Genomic DNA, 16021 nt, shown 5'->3' with positions numbered 1-16021 from the left:
TATAACATGAACCATATAAGGCAACAAATAACCCGACCAAATTACGTAGGTTGTTTTTGGTAGTATTTCGGTGTATGTGGCGCCGCCTAATTACTGTTTTTTGATGGACACTTTTCATACATAGAGATTTGGCTCCTTTATACAGTCTCCATGATTACAATCTATAAATTGTATATACAGATGTCAATCACAATGAAAATGCGCAATTGGTAACGCATTGGACCGGCAATCCAAGGATGTGGGTTCGAGTCCCACGTTGACCAGAGTTGATCATCCTTGATTTTTTCATTGTGATTGACATCTGTATATACAATATATAGATTTAATACTTATTATTAAAACTTTTGGATTTCTAATAAAATGTTGTTGATCTTTTTATTATAAGGTTAGTGTAGTATGGAGGCAACATTACGCATACGGACCATTTCAATTCATTTCATTCGTTCTCTAGTCATTCGTTCTGACCATAGAGGTAAGTACAATAATATAGAGATAAAATGGGGAAGGGGCCAGATGACCGTACGAAATGCACTTATAGAACTTTCAGTAGGAATAGCAGAGAAAGCGCTATTATTGTTTGTCTTTGTTACAGTTTCACCTTTTTTTTATTCCCTATTGTGAATTTTGTAGGTTTATGGTGGGCAACAAATAACGCGACCAAATTACGTAGGTATTTTTTTTTAATTCTTTATTAAAGGGCTTTTTCGAGTGAACGAATATATCGCCCCATAAAACATCATACTTAATTAACAAAGTTAAAAGAAAGTAAACAGCCAAATCTAGGGTAAGTACATCACACATTTCGGTCCCTCAGACCTTACGTATGTTATGTTGTCAGGAATGTTAAAACGTGTTTTTAATTTTGTCGCATTACGTAAGTTCTGTCTCTCACTGGCGCACGCGTATAGCTCGTCTATAGGATCCTACCATCTATGGTTCAGACATAAAATATTTTTCATTCATTCCATTCATCACTCAATATTGAATGAATGAACAATTGAACAGACAAGAATATTTCTCATTCTCTTTCTGAAAAGCAGTGGTTGAGGTAAGACGCGTTTTGTTGCTATTAATTCATTTTTTATTTAGTGCTATTTCTTTTATTTTAATTACGTGTATGTAACTAAAAAACGTGAAAATTATCATTGTGATTTATAAGTAATATGTGATAATCTGCCAAAATAAGTTCTAACTAACGCTAATGGCGTCTCCTCAGGTTGTCTCTACACCCGCCCTGCTAAGATTGGATTGGAAAATACATCTGTATTTATTCAGAACATCTTTAATCCAAAATCATTATTAACAATGTGAGTATTATTTAATTGTGTTTCTTTGTTCATTAGTAGTGTTATTTTTTGGTTTATTTTGAAGTTTTGTCATTATTGACGTATGCTGCAGTATCCGATCAATATTGGCTTAAATTATTACCGTTTAGTGTTTGATTTTTATTAATTTGTCAATCTATTCGTATTTAGAAATATTACAAGTATCCATTAAACTCGAAAATAAGATCGAACGAATTGTGTCTGACAAATTTGATCTAGGTACGTTTATTAAGTTGCTTCGCCCTCCATTTTGTCTCTACCAAGCCAATCGTTAATTTTACGCTTGCGTGGTGTGCATAGAATTGTCGTTGTCCGTAATTAACTACATTTCTCAATTATATTGTAATTAATTACGCATACACGAATTATTATTATTTGGTCCTTCGTACTTAAAACTAGTTTTATTTTAAAATTCTTAGTAGACACGTCCTACGTCAATCGTCATGCACGTGTCGCGGTCACGTTCTATACACCCACGTAGGCATACAACGTGTCTACCCTCTGGACATAAAGGTATTTAGGACGTGTCAACCATACTGTCGATTAGGGCATTTCTAAACTATGTAAAAACTCATTCCAAACGCCACAGTATTATCAGCAGGGATCGGGAATTCGGATGCTTTTATACCTACAATAAAATTAGCAAATTCCCGGAAAAAGCTCAGCAAGTATGGAGTCTGCTTCTTAAAAATATTATTATGATTGTTTAAGTTCCGGGATTGTATAAAACATCAGAAAATACATAGTGATAACTGTCAAAATATTTAGGTAATGACTATTTTCAGCAATTTTGTTAACATACCTACACGTTGGTAGGGTGTAACAAAAAAACGTGCTGAATCGTTTAAGGGCGCAATAAGTATCCTGTTTTGATTATGGAATATATTTGTTTTAATTTAGTGATTTAACAAACAAACATACTAACGTTAGTACCATTATTTTTCATAAGAATAATATGTAACTTGACAAATTTAGTTTGATGTTAAAGAATAGTGTAGGTACTGTTAGTTAAACAATCCACACATTTTGTAAAAGAAACAACTAAAATATGTAATAAAAATACTTTAATACGTATGTGTATATGTATCCTAATTTCCGGTATTCCGGGAAATCCCGGGAAATTTATTAGCAAAATAAAATTGAGTCCCCGCCTCCATACTACTCAACAACAACGCGGTGTAGGTACTGAGGCCGAAGTTTAGGTATAAAAGCATCCGAATTTCCGATCCCTGATTATCAGAAATGAATGATTTACGATTTAATACTTCGGATCAGCCTGTATGCAGAATTGTAGATACGCGGTAATTAAAGAGTATGTAATGTCACTAGTACACTACACACACACTAGACACTTAATCAATCAATCAATCAATCTTATCGTCATTGTGAACGAGTGATACTATTTATTGATGATTTATTTGAATTAATTTAACTTTTAAAATGTATTTTTTTGTTCATCTAATCAAATAATTTACCATGTTAGAACATTTCTGAGAAGGAACTCTTCAATCAAGATTTAATATCTTTCAAGGTCCGGCAATTGGAGCAATAGCCGTGGTGGAAACGGCGGTTCCAAATATGGGTCTGGCGGTGGAAGCAAATTTGGCGGCGGCGGTGGGGGTGGCAGCCGCTTCGGCGGCGGCGGCGGCGGTGGATTCGGAGGCGGCGGCAAGAAGGACTTCACTGGAGGCCAGAACATGCGCCGCCCTAACTGGGACACCATGACGTTGCAGCCTTTCAACAAGAACTTCTACAACCCACACCCGACAGTCCTTGGCCGGTCCCCTTATGAAGTAGAAGAATATAGGGGTCAGCATGAAATAACTGTGAGTGGACTTGATGTCCCTATCCCTATCCAACGTTTTGAGGAGGGCAATTTCCCAGACTATGTAATGAAGGGAATCAGTGGTATGGGCTACAAAGAACCAACACCTATCCAAGCTCAAGGCTGGCCGATTGCTATGTCTGGAAATAACCTGGTTGGTATCGCCCAAACTGGATCTGGAAAGACCCTGGCTTACATTCTTCCTGCTATTGTGCATATCAACAACCAACAGCCCCTCAGACGTGGTGATGGACCCATTGCTCTGGTTCTCGCTCCAACAAGAGAGTTGGCTCAGCAGATTCAACAAGTAGCCAATGATTTTGGAAATGCTTCATATGTGCGTAACACTTGCGTGTTTGGTGGTGCTCCTAAGAGAGAGCAAGCGCGCGACTTGGAGCGTGGCGTGGAGATTGTTATTGCCACACCTGGCAGACTAATTGATTTCCTAGAAAAGGGAACCACCAACCTTCAAAGATGCACTTACCTGGTCTTGGACGAAGCTGACCGCATGTTAGACATGGGTTTTGAACCTCAGATTAGAAAGATCATTGAACAAATTCGCCCAGACAGACAGACCCTTATGTGGTCTGCCACATGGCCTAAAGAAGTGAAAAAGCTGGCCGAGGACTATCTCGGAGACTATGTTCAGATCAACATTGGTTCACTCCAGCTCTCTGCTAATCATAACATTCTACAGATCATAGATATATGCCAGGAACATGAAAAGGAAAACAAGTGAGTTATCTTCTTTTTCCATCCTTTTTACTACAACTTTTAATTTTTAGTGATGAATGTTTTGGTATGACCACCAGTACTGATTAGAAAAACAAAACTATCCTCTAAGAAGATCTGAATATTATTATTTGTATTCTTTGCCGTACAGTCTGTTTGACGTAATTCTAAATGTCATGTATTATGTTTTAGATTGAATGTACTTTTACAAGAAATCGGACAAAGTCAGGACCCTGGCGCGAAAACCATTATTTTTGTTGAGACCAAGAGGAAAGTCGAGAATATCACTAGAAATATTAGGCGCTATGGCTGGCCAGCTGTGTGCATGCATGGAGATAAAACACAGCAAGAGAGAGACGATGTTTTATATCAGTTCAAGCAAGGCCGTGCCAGTATTTTAGTAGCAACTGATGTTGCTGCCAGAGGACTTGGTAAGAATCTTCAGTTTATTTCCTGTTATTGAAATCTTAAAATTGGATTCACAAGCTAACTTCAAATGACAATTTAATTCAACCTTCATTTGTTTTATACTTTCAGAGGCACTGGCGGCATGTTATTGTGTTCTATCTGAATACTGCCTGAAATTAGATGGCATGTTACTGCACTGGATTTGTAGATAAGACAGATGCAGTGGTATTTCCATTGAGAATGCAATAACTCGTCATTATTATGGTGCCTCAGTAGTGCCTTTCACTGCGATTGGACCCGAGGCCGGAAGCTTGATGGTATGTCCGTGATTATTGCGGATGCACTTGAGAGTTGATGAAAACCTGGTGATGCACTACGTGGTATTTTAATTCAAAGATCGAAAAATAATGGTGCATTGTTGAAAAACTTGACCCCAGTTGAGATGATCTGCAAATGGTCAAGGGTTTTCTGTTTCGGCCGGAGTTTTTGGGCTATGTGAACATCTATGAAAGTCTTAAATTGAACGCCCTATCAAGACTCCTGGGTTCCGAGTGAGAGGCAACTGTTTACTGGATTTTTGTACATTGCTGTTGTGTAACTCATCCATGTAAGTAATACAGCCATGAGTTACCTACTTAAAATGTACAAGGTTGTCATAAAAGCTTTTTCGGATTTTCCTGAATGACAGTACTGAAATGATTTACTGATAACATAATTTCAAGATGTCTAAACCAATTTGTTTTATAGATGTTGATGGGATTAAATACGTAATCAACTTTGATTACCCCAACTCTTCTGAGGACTACATTCATCGGATAGGCAGAACTGGCCGTTCAAAGACGAAAGGCACATCATATGCCTTTTTCACACCTTCCAACTCGCGTCAAGCCAAGGATCTCGTTTCTGTACTACAGGAAGCCAATCAGGTAATTACCTTAATTACTTTGTAAAAACAAAGTGTTGCAGCAAGTTTTCCTCATACCTTTGGCATGGGTACGTCTCTTATTGGCGTGACATGAATGCAAGTATGAGGTACATAAAACGACAGCTACATGCCTTCGGTGTCCACACAACATTAGTCTGGATCCCATCCTCAGATGCTGTGACATTTTCCATTTTCATGAAAATTATAGAGCGTAATTGCAGGTTCACATGATACTGAAATATCTGTTTTTGCTTACAGACAATCAGTCCTCAATTGCAATCTATGGCCGACCGCTGTGGAGGCGGTGGCGGTGGATGGAACAACAGGAGCCGGTTCGGAGGTGGCCGCGGTGGTGGCGGCGGTGGCTCATTCAAGCGCGGTACAAACTTCGGTAGAAACGGACAAGGAGGCGGTGGCGGTGGCCACAGACGGTTTAATGACTATTAATTTTAATCTAAATCTAAGATAGCTTATAAGTAGCAAATCCTCATAGGAATTATTTGTGTGAAAGCGTAATGTTTATTGCAAGTAGGATATCTGATTGTCTGGTATATATTATCAGTGAGTTTATTTATTTTGTGGGTCTACATGTATGTACCTTGATTATCTGAACCTAACTTAATTGTATTATTTTTATTTTTGCACTGTGATAATTTAAGCTGTGATTCTGGTGAGGATTAGCTAAAAGGTTTTGTTACTGAAACAATACATTTCTGATTACCGAATTGTCCGTGTCCGTGTCCGTGAAACTTGATTCGTCACTTCTGAGAGCTGTTATTAGACTTAAATTATTGACTACAACTTTGAACAGCTCAACTTCATAATTAGAAATTTTCATTCCAATACTGTTCCATGTTAAATGTCAATAAATGTGAGATAAGAATGAAGACGTTCATTTTAAACCCCGTTTCAATTTTACATATAAAACATATCAATCTGCAAGTTATCATCAAACGCTGCTGCACTGCGCACTGTGAACATCATAGGGATTTGAAGAACAGAAGCAGAGCAGAGATACATGGTCCAATCGGAAATAGATTAGGCTGTGCAAATTTTAAGTAGGAATTCTATAATAGTTAAAAATCTTGAGCGTTGCAATATACCTAGTCGGCTCATAAGTTCTGTCATATACATAGTATCAAATAAAATCAAAAGTTTAAGTTTATTCCGTATAATTTGTACAGCGTTTGAAAGCTTATAAACTAGAGAATCTAAATGTATAACATTTATTCAAAATGAGCGCCATAATTATCTACACAGGCTTGAAGTCTTCGTGGCCAGTCGTCAATGGATTCACGCACCACTTTCGATATTGGCCACTGCCGTAGCAAGAGATTTTTTCAGCGAGTCTAGATTTGCATGAGGTTTTGAGCACACCTTTTCCTCTAAATACTGCCATATTTTATAGTCTAAAGGATTAAGATCTGGGCTAGAGGAGGGCCAATCTTCATGCCGTATAAAGTCGATTTTATTGGAGGCGAGCCAGGCTTGTGTAGACTTTGCCTTATGGGCTGGAGCAGTCCTGCTGGAAAACCCAATGCTGGTTTAGAAACATCGTATGGGATAGTGGTTTCACAATATTAGTCAACACCGTGTCTTGGTACACTTTGGCACTAGTTTTTACTCCTTTCTCACAAAAATGCATACTAGTGACGCCCGCGTAAGAAACTCCCAGCCAAACCATCACAGATGAAGGGTGATGACCTCTTTGAATACGGGGAATGCTATTAGACGCTTCTTTACTATTGCGAGCGTACACTCTATCATTTTGTTTATCACAGTTTTCTTCTATGTCAAAAATTTTCTCGTCCGAAAACAGTATACAACGGTGCTTATTTTTAGCGTACTTCTTCAATAAAGCTTTAGATCTTTTAAGCCTTAAAGCTTTAAGCCGACCATTGAGATGGCCAGTTTTTCGTTTATAAGCACGAAGTCTCAGGTCTTGATTAAGCACTCTTTTCACCGTGTTTTTGCTCAAACCCATCTGGAGGGCCATAACTTTTTGTTTCCTAGCGGGATTTCTGGCAATGCGTGCCCTAATTGCTTGTACAACCGCTGGAGTCCTAGCTGTACGCGGACGACCGCTTCTTTTCTTGTCATTTAAACTAGAGACCTCACTGTATCTTTCTATGGTACGATACACAAATCTTAGAGAATTTTAAATTTTCAAGTAGCTTAAAAATTTTAGTCGGCGAGTGACCACAACGATATAGTGCAATTATTGCGGTACGGCTATCTTTAAGCGTCCACTCCATGTTGAAGAAAACAGAAAATTGCAAAATTATACTCAAATATTTAATAAAGATTCGAAATTCAAATGCAGAACGGTTTTTGTTTTAGGAGTTCCAAATTTAAATTTTAAAGGCCACTGACAGAACTTATGAGCCGACTAGGTAGGTACCTAGGGAAAAACTGGTCTCTTTTCTTTCCTTGATGGACTTTAGGGCGGTGTTGCCCGTAGCCAATGTCACGTAAAAGGGTAGGAACAAAATAAATGCTCTTAGAGCACGACGCTGTTCGGTGGTTGTTGTAGTTGTCTCGTAAAAGTCGTAAAACCGATAGCTGGGTTTTACGAGAAGGACGTGGACTACCGGCCGTTGACTCCAAAATGGTGGTTAAACACGCTTTGAGATTAATTCTCCATTCACTGCACACTACCACATTAGATTATTGTATAATAAAGCTATCGATATTACACTTTAAACAATATTAATGAGCAAAAAACAAAGGAATTAATCACGAGGCTGGAATTAATCACGAGGCTACTATCAAGATGGCGTTCGAACCGGAAGTCAACTGGTCTCTTGTGGCACATGCATCTTACCATCCATCATCCATTCAACTAGAGATGCAACGAATATTCGGCCGAATAACGAATAATGACATAGTATTCGGCCGAATACCGAATAGTACGTTTAACACGTAGATAACGGTAAACGAGGGGTAAAAAACCGGCCAAGTGCGAGTCGGACTCGCACACGAAGGGTTCCGTACCATTAACTATAAAAACGGTCACCTATCAAAGTACTGACCCCGCCCGACGTTGCTTAACTTCGGTCAAAAATCACGTTTGTTGTATGGGAGCCCCACTTAAATCTCTATTTTATTCTGTTTTTTTTCTGTTCTGTATTTGTTGTTATAGCGGCAACTGTCTACAGCGGAGTCTTAGTAATAGGGTCCCGTTTTTACCCTTTTAACCGTTTTAACCCTAAAAAGTAACACTTGGTTGGCATGTCTTTATATTCCTACTATACTACATTTATAGTAAACAAACAAGTTTTAAAAGTCAAAATGATAAAACTCGCTACAAACATATTTTTTACACACACATTATGGTGGCGCCGCTGCAGAGTAGCACACGAAAAGTAACTCTCCGCAATTCAATACGCACTGCGTGCAGAATAAGCGCACAATTTTTATCAAAGACATGCCTACAGCGAGAAAAAAGTTGCACATCTAGCCGAATATTCGTCTATTCGGCCGATGGCTCCGCCGAATATTCGGTATTCGGCCGAGCCATTATTCGTTGCATCTCTACCTTCAAGTCGTGCGCGAAGCCGCGAACGCGAGTGTGGCTGTGAAGGGCGCTTAAAAAATAATTTCTTTAAGACTTGATCACGACATAAACAGCGAATGGGGTTGGCAACTGTCAAAGGTTTGCAGAGATGGCGCCATCATAGCTTGCCCCTTTTTCTATGAGATTTGGCTTAAAGGGCTGGCATCCAGGGCATTAAAAAAACAAAAATTTGACACAATTCTAGGGACTGACCTTATGACAGGGCAACAGGGCAAGCTATGCTGGCCCCATCTGCTAATTATTTCAACCGGCCAACCCCATTCCTTTATATATTTCTATAGTCTGAGCTCGTGTTTTTCAGTGTAAAGCGCCTTCCACACTCGTGCGCGAATCGCGGCGAGAAGCCGCGAAACTGCCAAGTGTCCCATATTTCCATGTTTGTCCGCGTGTGCATGTTTGCATGTTCCGCGAACGCGAATGTGGAGTCGATTTCGCTGATTAGCGAACTAGACTCCACACTCGCGTTCGCGGCTTCGCGCCGCGATTCGCGCACGAGTGTGGAGGGGCCTTATGAAAAACATGGAAATATGGGAGACTTGGCAACACTGGCGCACGTGTGCGGCAGTCTGTAAGGTATGATCGCACCGTTTTGACGGTTCGGTGCGATAGTGTGGAACAAAGGTGTGGAAGCCCACGCCAGTACTACCTATTCCTAGAACTGCTCCAAGGTCGCGGTGCGGTGCGATGGTGTGTTACAGTAAGTCAAACACAAAAGCTGTCACTCGGACGCCACGTGACCGAAATGTCAAACTGAAATTGAGCTTTATGCACATGCACGTAGGTCTATGTTGCTCTGTAGTCTGTGACGGATTAATCCGTCTTTGGTGTTGGACCTGCGATGCCGATATATTGGTAATTGGCGTCCAAAAGGTTAACGCGCGTTGAAAATGCGCTCGTGCGTTGAGGCCTTTAATTGTCTATGCATGGTCTATGCATCTGTCACTGTGATGTGATGAGTATGAGTTTGATGTCAGTCAAAAATGTTACAACCTTGTGTAACATAACCTTTAATTTAATTCTATTTGAATTCGATTCGATTTAAGTAACTTTGAACAAAAAGATAGTGATTCTACGAAAAAAAGCAAGGACAAGTTAAGATTTATAAATCTTGCTACTTCTGAGAGAAACTATATTATTGACATGGCTTCGAAAATCATTACACGGTTATTAAAACGTCGTGGGTTAGCAAACCTGTAAGTACCTAAAAATTTACATTGGTTTAGGTCAGCATCGACCCAAAATACTATTAAATTAACGTGACGTTATATTAATTGCAGATTGTACAGTAATTCGGCTCCTATTTCTAATGATGTAGTTTTCTTAAACACATATAGACATAGAACATTTGCCTTGTTATGTCCGGCATTACAGAGACATTCGCCATTTAGTGAAAATGCAGCGAGATTTTATAGCATAAATACAGAGCAAAAAGCTATTGACGATTACAGAAACGAACATAATATTACAGTGTATGGGGAGGACGTCCCCAGTCCTTTTATTGACATTGAAGCAAGTGAGTTTCCAGAGTACATAAAAACCTTCCTTAGTAAACAAGGCTTTACTAAACCAACTATTATTCAGTCTCAAGCATGGCCAGTTGCTTTGAGTGGTCAAAACTTTGTTGGAATAGCCCAGACAGGCACAGGCAAAACACTCGCTTTTCTTCTACCTGCAGTTGTGCATATAAAAGAAAAGAAAGCTAGGAAAGGTAAAGGTCCTATAGCACTGGTGTTGGCACCGACCCGAGAGTTAGCTAAACAAATTGAGGTTGTAGCTAAGGATTTCCAGAAACTGCTGAATATTAGATGTGTATGTATTTATGGGGGTGCAAGCAGATCAGTACAAGCTGAGCAGTTGGAAGCAGGAGTGGACATAGTCATTGCTACTCCAGGCCGGCTTAATGACTTTCTTGTAAGCCGCACCACAAACCTCGGCAGGTGTACATACGTGGTACTAGATGAGGCTGACCGGATGCTTGATATGGGATTTGAACCACAAATAAGACAGGCTTTGGAAGGAGTTCCGCTAGAAAGGCAGATTTTGATGTTTTCTGCCACATGGCCTAAAGAGGTACAACACTTAGCAAAGGATTACTTAGGCGAGTTTGTGCAAGTCAATGTTGGATCCACCGAGTTATCTGCAAATCACAATATTACACAGGTAGTACATGTTTGTGAGCAGGATAGCAAAATGGACAAGTAAGTAGTGCTATTAGTGTTCTATAATAATTATTTAACACATTCTCTCTTTTTTAATATTTATTTTAATATTAATATTTTAATATTTATTTATTTTATGTTAAGACAATAGAACTTAATTCCCTGGTTTGCCTATTTCGGGACTATTTAGCATGTGGTCCTTAAGCTCTGAATGGAAATTTCCTACATGAAGTTAGCACTGGGTCGCTCAACAATTTTTTTTAACACATTATTTGTTAACTAGATTTAAAGAAATAATGCACCAGATATCAGGAGAAGGCATAGGAAAAATTCTAGTGTTCACTAATACTAAGAGATCAGTGGATCACCTCACTCTAACATTGAGAAGGAATGGCTGGCCCGCAGTTGGAATTCATGGGGACAAAACTCAACTGCAAAGAGATACAATAATCAGGAAGTTCAAAACTGGTAACACTAACATCCTTGTGGCCACTGATGTTGCTGCTAGAGGATTAGGTGAGTACTAAAAAAACTGCACTCAAAAGGAAAACTAAAACCAACAAAAATCTTAAAATAAATTTGGTAAATGTGGTAAATTGTTGTCCATCTTTGATTAATCATTTTTTTTTAAATGATTAATCATGGTAAACAATAAATATAGCTCAATAAATGTTAGTGGTTCAAAAAAAGTGCCAATATATTTTATATGCAAAACAGGTTGAAAAATGACACATTTAGACTTTAAAATACTTTTGTGTATATTAGAACATATTGATTTTATAAAAATAAGCATATAAGAATTTTGAGATCTGTTTTTCTGGACCTACATCTACAGTGGCGCCAACTGATGAGCACAAAAACGATAGCCCTCATTCCATTGTGTTTATTCCAGATGTGGATGGTATCACACATGTAATCAACTATGATTTCCCGCAAACATCGGAGGACTACATACACAGGATCGGCAGGACCGGCCGCTATGACAAGAAAGGCGAAGCTCACACGCTGTTCACAGAGGAGGACGCGCGCCTGGCTAAGAGCTTGATAGCAGTTCTGAACGAAGCTAATCAGGTAGGCATCTGTGATTGTGGACTATATGAAATCTCATAAGTGTATTTGATTTTTCTGTAATAGTTTTTACACAATTTCACGACACAGTTAGGCATTTTTTTCAATTGGAAATGACATTACGTGACGCCTTGCCACTGCGCAATTCGCCACACGACTGAGCGCGCTGGTGTAACTAAATGCGATTTTGGCTCCCAATGTACTGGCCCCATTCGCACTGCTCGTATGGCTGATCTTTACGAAGTAATATACAGAGTGGCTAAAAAATAAGTGCATTCCCATTGCCAGGGAGGTTTTGGGTCGTGCTTATCGTAATTGACTGGGGACTATAATAACAAACGGGTTGAGAAAGTAATCGCGCTTTTTTTGAGCAGACGTAAGTCTGCTGATGTTTTATCAGTGATCACCGACTTTAACTGTTTATGAAACTGCTTAGCACTAGAATTGAACAGTATAATTTATAAAACCATTACCAAGAAATCTGAGATGAAGATTACAGCAACATATACTTAAGACTAATCTCCTTAAAAGCAAGCAGTGGGCTCTTATACAAGCTGAATACTTCACCAACGAATAATTTTAATGTTTGTAATTTGGCAGGAACCACCGAAGGAATTGGACGAATTGGCTCGCAGCTTCAGCCTGTCGAAAGTAAAGGAACAGGAGAGATACTCCCAAAGAAACTCGTACAACCCAAACAAGAGATGGAATAAATTCCGCAGCAACAACAACAATTACAGATACAATAACAACAGCAGCAGATATAACGATGATGATGAGGATGATGATTACAACAACTATCGCAAATCAAACAACAGATATAACTCTAACAACAGATTTAACAACAGCAGACCTAATAGAAGGCCTAATTATGATGATGATGAAAGATTTTAAGTTCATGTTTGGTTGAAAATGAAATTTATTAGTGCAATGCTAATTTTATTGTACCTGTAGATCCTAGTATTGTATAATATACGACACTTTCAAAAGATTGTCATTTATTTGTTTTACTTCCTTGATTGGTAGATTGTAGCCCACTACATATGAGGTCCACGGAATACCCCCTTAAAAACGAACTAAAAACGCCCCTTATATCATATCCCGTCCCGCTGCCTTATGTTATGAAGAGACGGCACACCACTTGTGTGACGTGTTGCGTGCACGGCTCCAACATTTTAGCGCAGCGGTTTTTCGGGTTTTGTAGAGCAGCAAAACCGGGTTTCCGGTTTTTTCGGTGTTTTCGAGTTTATGTATAATTTGTAAAATAAACAAGTAATTGTAGACGATTTAATAATCAATCTGCAACACTTAATAGTAGTTTATGTGACTGCTACATAATGAAAGGCATTAAAACTCGAGTGTGGGTTTATGAAACGAACGAAGTAGGTTTCATAATAGAATCATAATAGAATGTTTTAATGCCTAATCATGTACAGTTACATACACTGCTTTATCTACACACAGTATAAACTTTCTATGATATATTCACTAACCTCATATTACAGCCAACATTGGGGCATAGTTGCTCTCTGGCGGAATTCGCGGATATGAGGTGGCGTCTCCGAAATATATTTATCACACATTTTACACGAAACTTTTGCTAGAGTTACTTTAAAAACAACAAAACAAATTATGTTTTTACTTACAAACTAATTAAAAGATAAACTGCACCTCAAATGGCGGCAAAGAAAACTTTCCAAAACGTAATCTCGACTGATATTAGAATTGATGTCAAATCAAATTTATTCGTTTTTCAGAGATGTTCGAAATTTGAAGGAACAAAATAAATGCTCTTAGAGCACGACGCTGTTCGGTGGTTGTTGTAGTTGTCTCGTAAAACCGATAGCTGGATTTTACGAGAAGCACGTGGACTACCGGCTGTTGACTCCAAAATGGTGGTTTAAACACGCTTTGAGATTAATTCTCCATTCACTGCACACTCCCAGGTAGCAAAATGACGTCAAATGACGTCAGCGACGTCGTAATGACGTAATAATGCCGTCATTATGACGTCGCTGACGTCATTTTACGTCATTTTGCTACCTGGGTACCACATTAGATTATTGTATAATAGAGCTATCGATATTACACTTTAAACAATATTAATGAGCAAAAAACAAAGGAATTAATCACGAGGCTACTATCTTTAGATAGCAGAGATACGCCTAACCAGTGCAAAATGAAACTAGACACTATGCTTTACATAATACTTAAACAAAATTTCAAAAAATGTCTTTAGTTACTGAGATATTTTATGCTTTAAGATAGACGTTTTCGAATTTTTGGACATTGAGTTATGCGTATCTCTTCTAACTCAAGTTAGAATAATTATGCATAACTCTTCGCAGTTTTTTTACGGCAAACTGGATATCTACTATCTCGAATTATCATAGTTTCGCGTAACCACACGCAGGTATTTAGTACGGCGATAGGCGGCTCGCGGTGAGGCGGGGCGCGGAGGGAGCGGCTCGTCGCTCCTTGCCACGTGTATTTGTTTATTTGTGTCGTTTACAAGCAAAAGGTACCACATTGTCGCTTATCATAAGGACATAGCCCCGACAGGTACCTACTTACAAAAATCTTAACGTAAACTAAAAATAAAAAGTAACAAACACAAAAATAATTGAATAATAGTTACACCTGACAATATAATATAAGTAATGCACGAGTACTATCTTGTTACATACTTCTGTAGTAGTTTCTTTCTTTTGTAGAATATAACTAATAAATGCATAAAAAGTAAGTAAAATTATGAACATAATTTATAAAACATATTTTTTTTACTCTTCTTTTTATTTTTATTAGGTACTAAAAGCAAGAAAAAGTTTCAAACAGTGTCAGTAGAGGCAAAATATTAGTTTAAACATATATTTGGATCGCTGGAGTGTGTTATTTTCAAATACATAGAAACGTATAGTTAATGATTCTGATTCTGAATAAAAATTTTGGAGTAACTGACCTTAATATTTTTACTAGGTATCTTCTAATACCCACAATAAATTTACACCAAACCTGAACCAAAACCTGAGTTCCACTAGGTACAGCCGGGGTTCAGCATCAGCTCTATTTTGGGTACTGCTCTCCCAAGTGCTCATCAAGGCGTGTTGGATGACCAAAACAGCGTTTGCCTACGTTGCACCAAACCTGAGTTCCACTAGGTACAGCCAGGGTTCAGCATCAACTTTATCTTGGGTACTGCTCTCCCAAGTGCTCATTAAGACGTGTTGGATGACCAAAACAGCGTGTGCCTATGTTACACCAAACCTGAGTTCCACTAGGTACAGCCGGGGTTCAGCATCAGCTCTATCTTGGGTACTGCTCTCCCAAGTGCTCATCAAGGCGTGTCGGATGACCAAAACAGCGTTTGCCTACGTTGCACCAAACCTGAGCTCCACTATTAGGTACAGCTCTCCCAAGTGCTCATCAAGGCGTGTCGGATGACCAAAACAGCGTTTGCCTATGTTACACCAAACCTGAGTTCCAATAGGTACATCCGGGGTTCAGCATTAGCTCTATCTTGGGTACTGCTCTCCCAAGTGCTCATTAAGGTGTTTCGGATGACCAAAACAGCGTTTGCCTACGTTGCACCAAACCTGAGTTCCACTAGGTACAGCCAGGGTTCAGCATCAGCTCTATCTTGGGTACTGCTCTCCCAAGTGCTCATTAAGACGTGTTGGATGACCAAAACAGCGTGTGCCTATGTCCAAACCTGAGTTCCACTAGGTACAGCCGGGGTTCAGCATCAGCTCTATCTTGGGTACTGCTCTCCCAAGTGCTCATCAAGGCGTGTCGGATGACCAAAACAGCGTTTGCCTACGTTGCACCAAACCTGAGTTCCACTATTAGGTACAGCTCTCCCAAGTGCTCATCAAGGCGTGTCGGATGACTAAAACAGCGTTTGCCTATGTTACACCAAACCTGAGTTCCAATAGGTACAGCCGGGGTTCAGCATTAGCTCTAGTGTTCAGTATTCAGTATTCATTTATTTCTTGCTTCCATGGT

At 39.1% G+C, this 16021-nt stretch overlaps 2 protein-coding genes across 3 annotated transcripts; both read left to right on the top strand.

Moving 5' to 3' along the window:
* Positions 1 to 981: 981 nt before the first annotated feature.
* Positions 982 to 6117, top strand: LOC134745446 (ATP-dependent RNA helicase p62). 2 transcript variants are annotated; one of them, XR_010128181.1, is made up of 6 exons: positions 982 to 1048; positions 1217 to 1307; positions 2857 to 3885; positions 4075 to 4313; positions 4420 to 4897; positions 5038 to 5179. XR_010128181.1 is itself a non-coding variant. In XM_063679489.1 (6 exons), coding segments are annotated over exons 2-6 (1638 nt in total). In that variant the 5' UTR covers positions 984 to 1048; positions 1217 to 1305; the 3' UTR covers positions 5663 to 6117. The 2 variants fall into 2 exon arrangements, 1 of the variants encoding a protein (XP_063535559.1); XM_063679489.1 differs by lacking the exon at positions 4420 to 4897 and adding an exon at positions 5474 to 6117 and having other exon boundaries at positions 984 to 1048; positions 5038 to 5216.
* Positions 6118 to 9762: 3645 nt separating this feature from the next.
* LOC134745439 (uncharacterized) lies at positions 9763 to 13010 on the top strand. Its single transcript, XM_063679473.1, has 5 exons — positions 9763 to 9985; positions 10070 to 10990; positions 11235 to 11467; positions 11844 to 12022; positions 12620 to 13010. Exons 1-5 carry the CDS (start codon positions 9933 to 9935, stop codon positions 12911 to 12913), a joined length of 1680 nt encoding a protein of 559 aa, XP_063535543.1. The 5' UTR covers positions 9763 to 9932; the 3' UTR covers positions 12914 to 13010.
* Positions 13011 to 16021: the final 3011 nt, after the last annotated feature.

Source organism: Cydia strobilella, chromosome 11 (assembly GCF_947568885.1).
Source record: "Cydia strobilella chromosome 11, ilCydStro3.1, whole genome shotgun sequence".
Taxonomy (NCBI): domain Eukaryota; kingdom Metazoa; phylum Arthropoda; class Insecta; order Lepidoptera; family Tortricidae; genus Cydia; species Cydia strobilella.
Note: the sequence above shows the minus strand (reverse complement) of the source record. Positions and strands in the feature narration are given on the sequence as shown.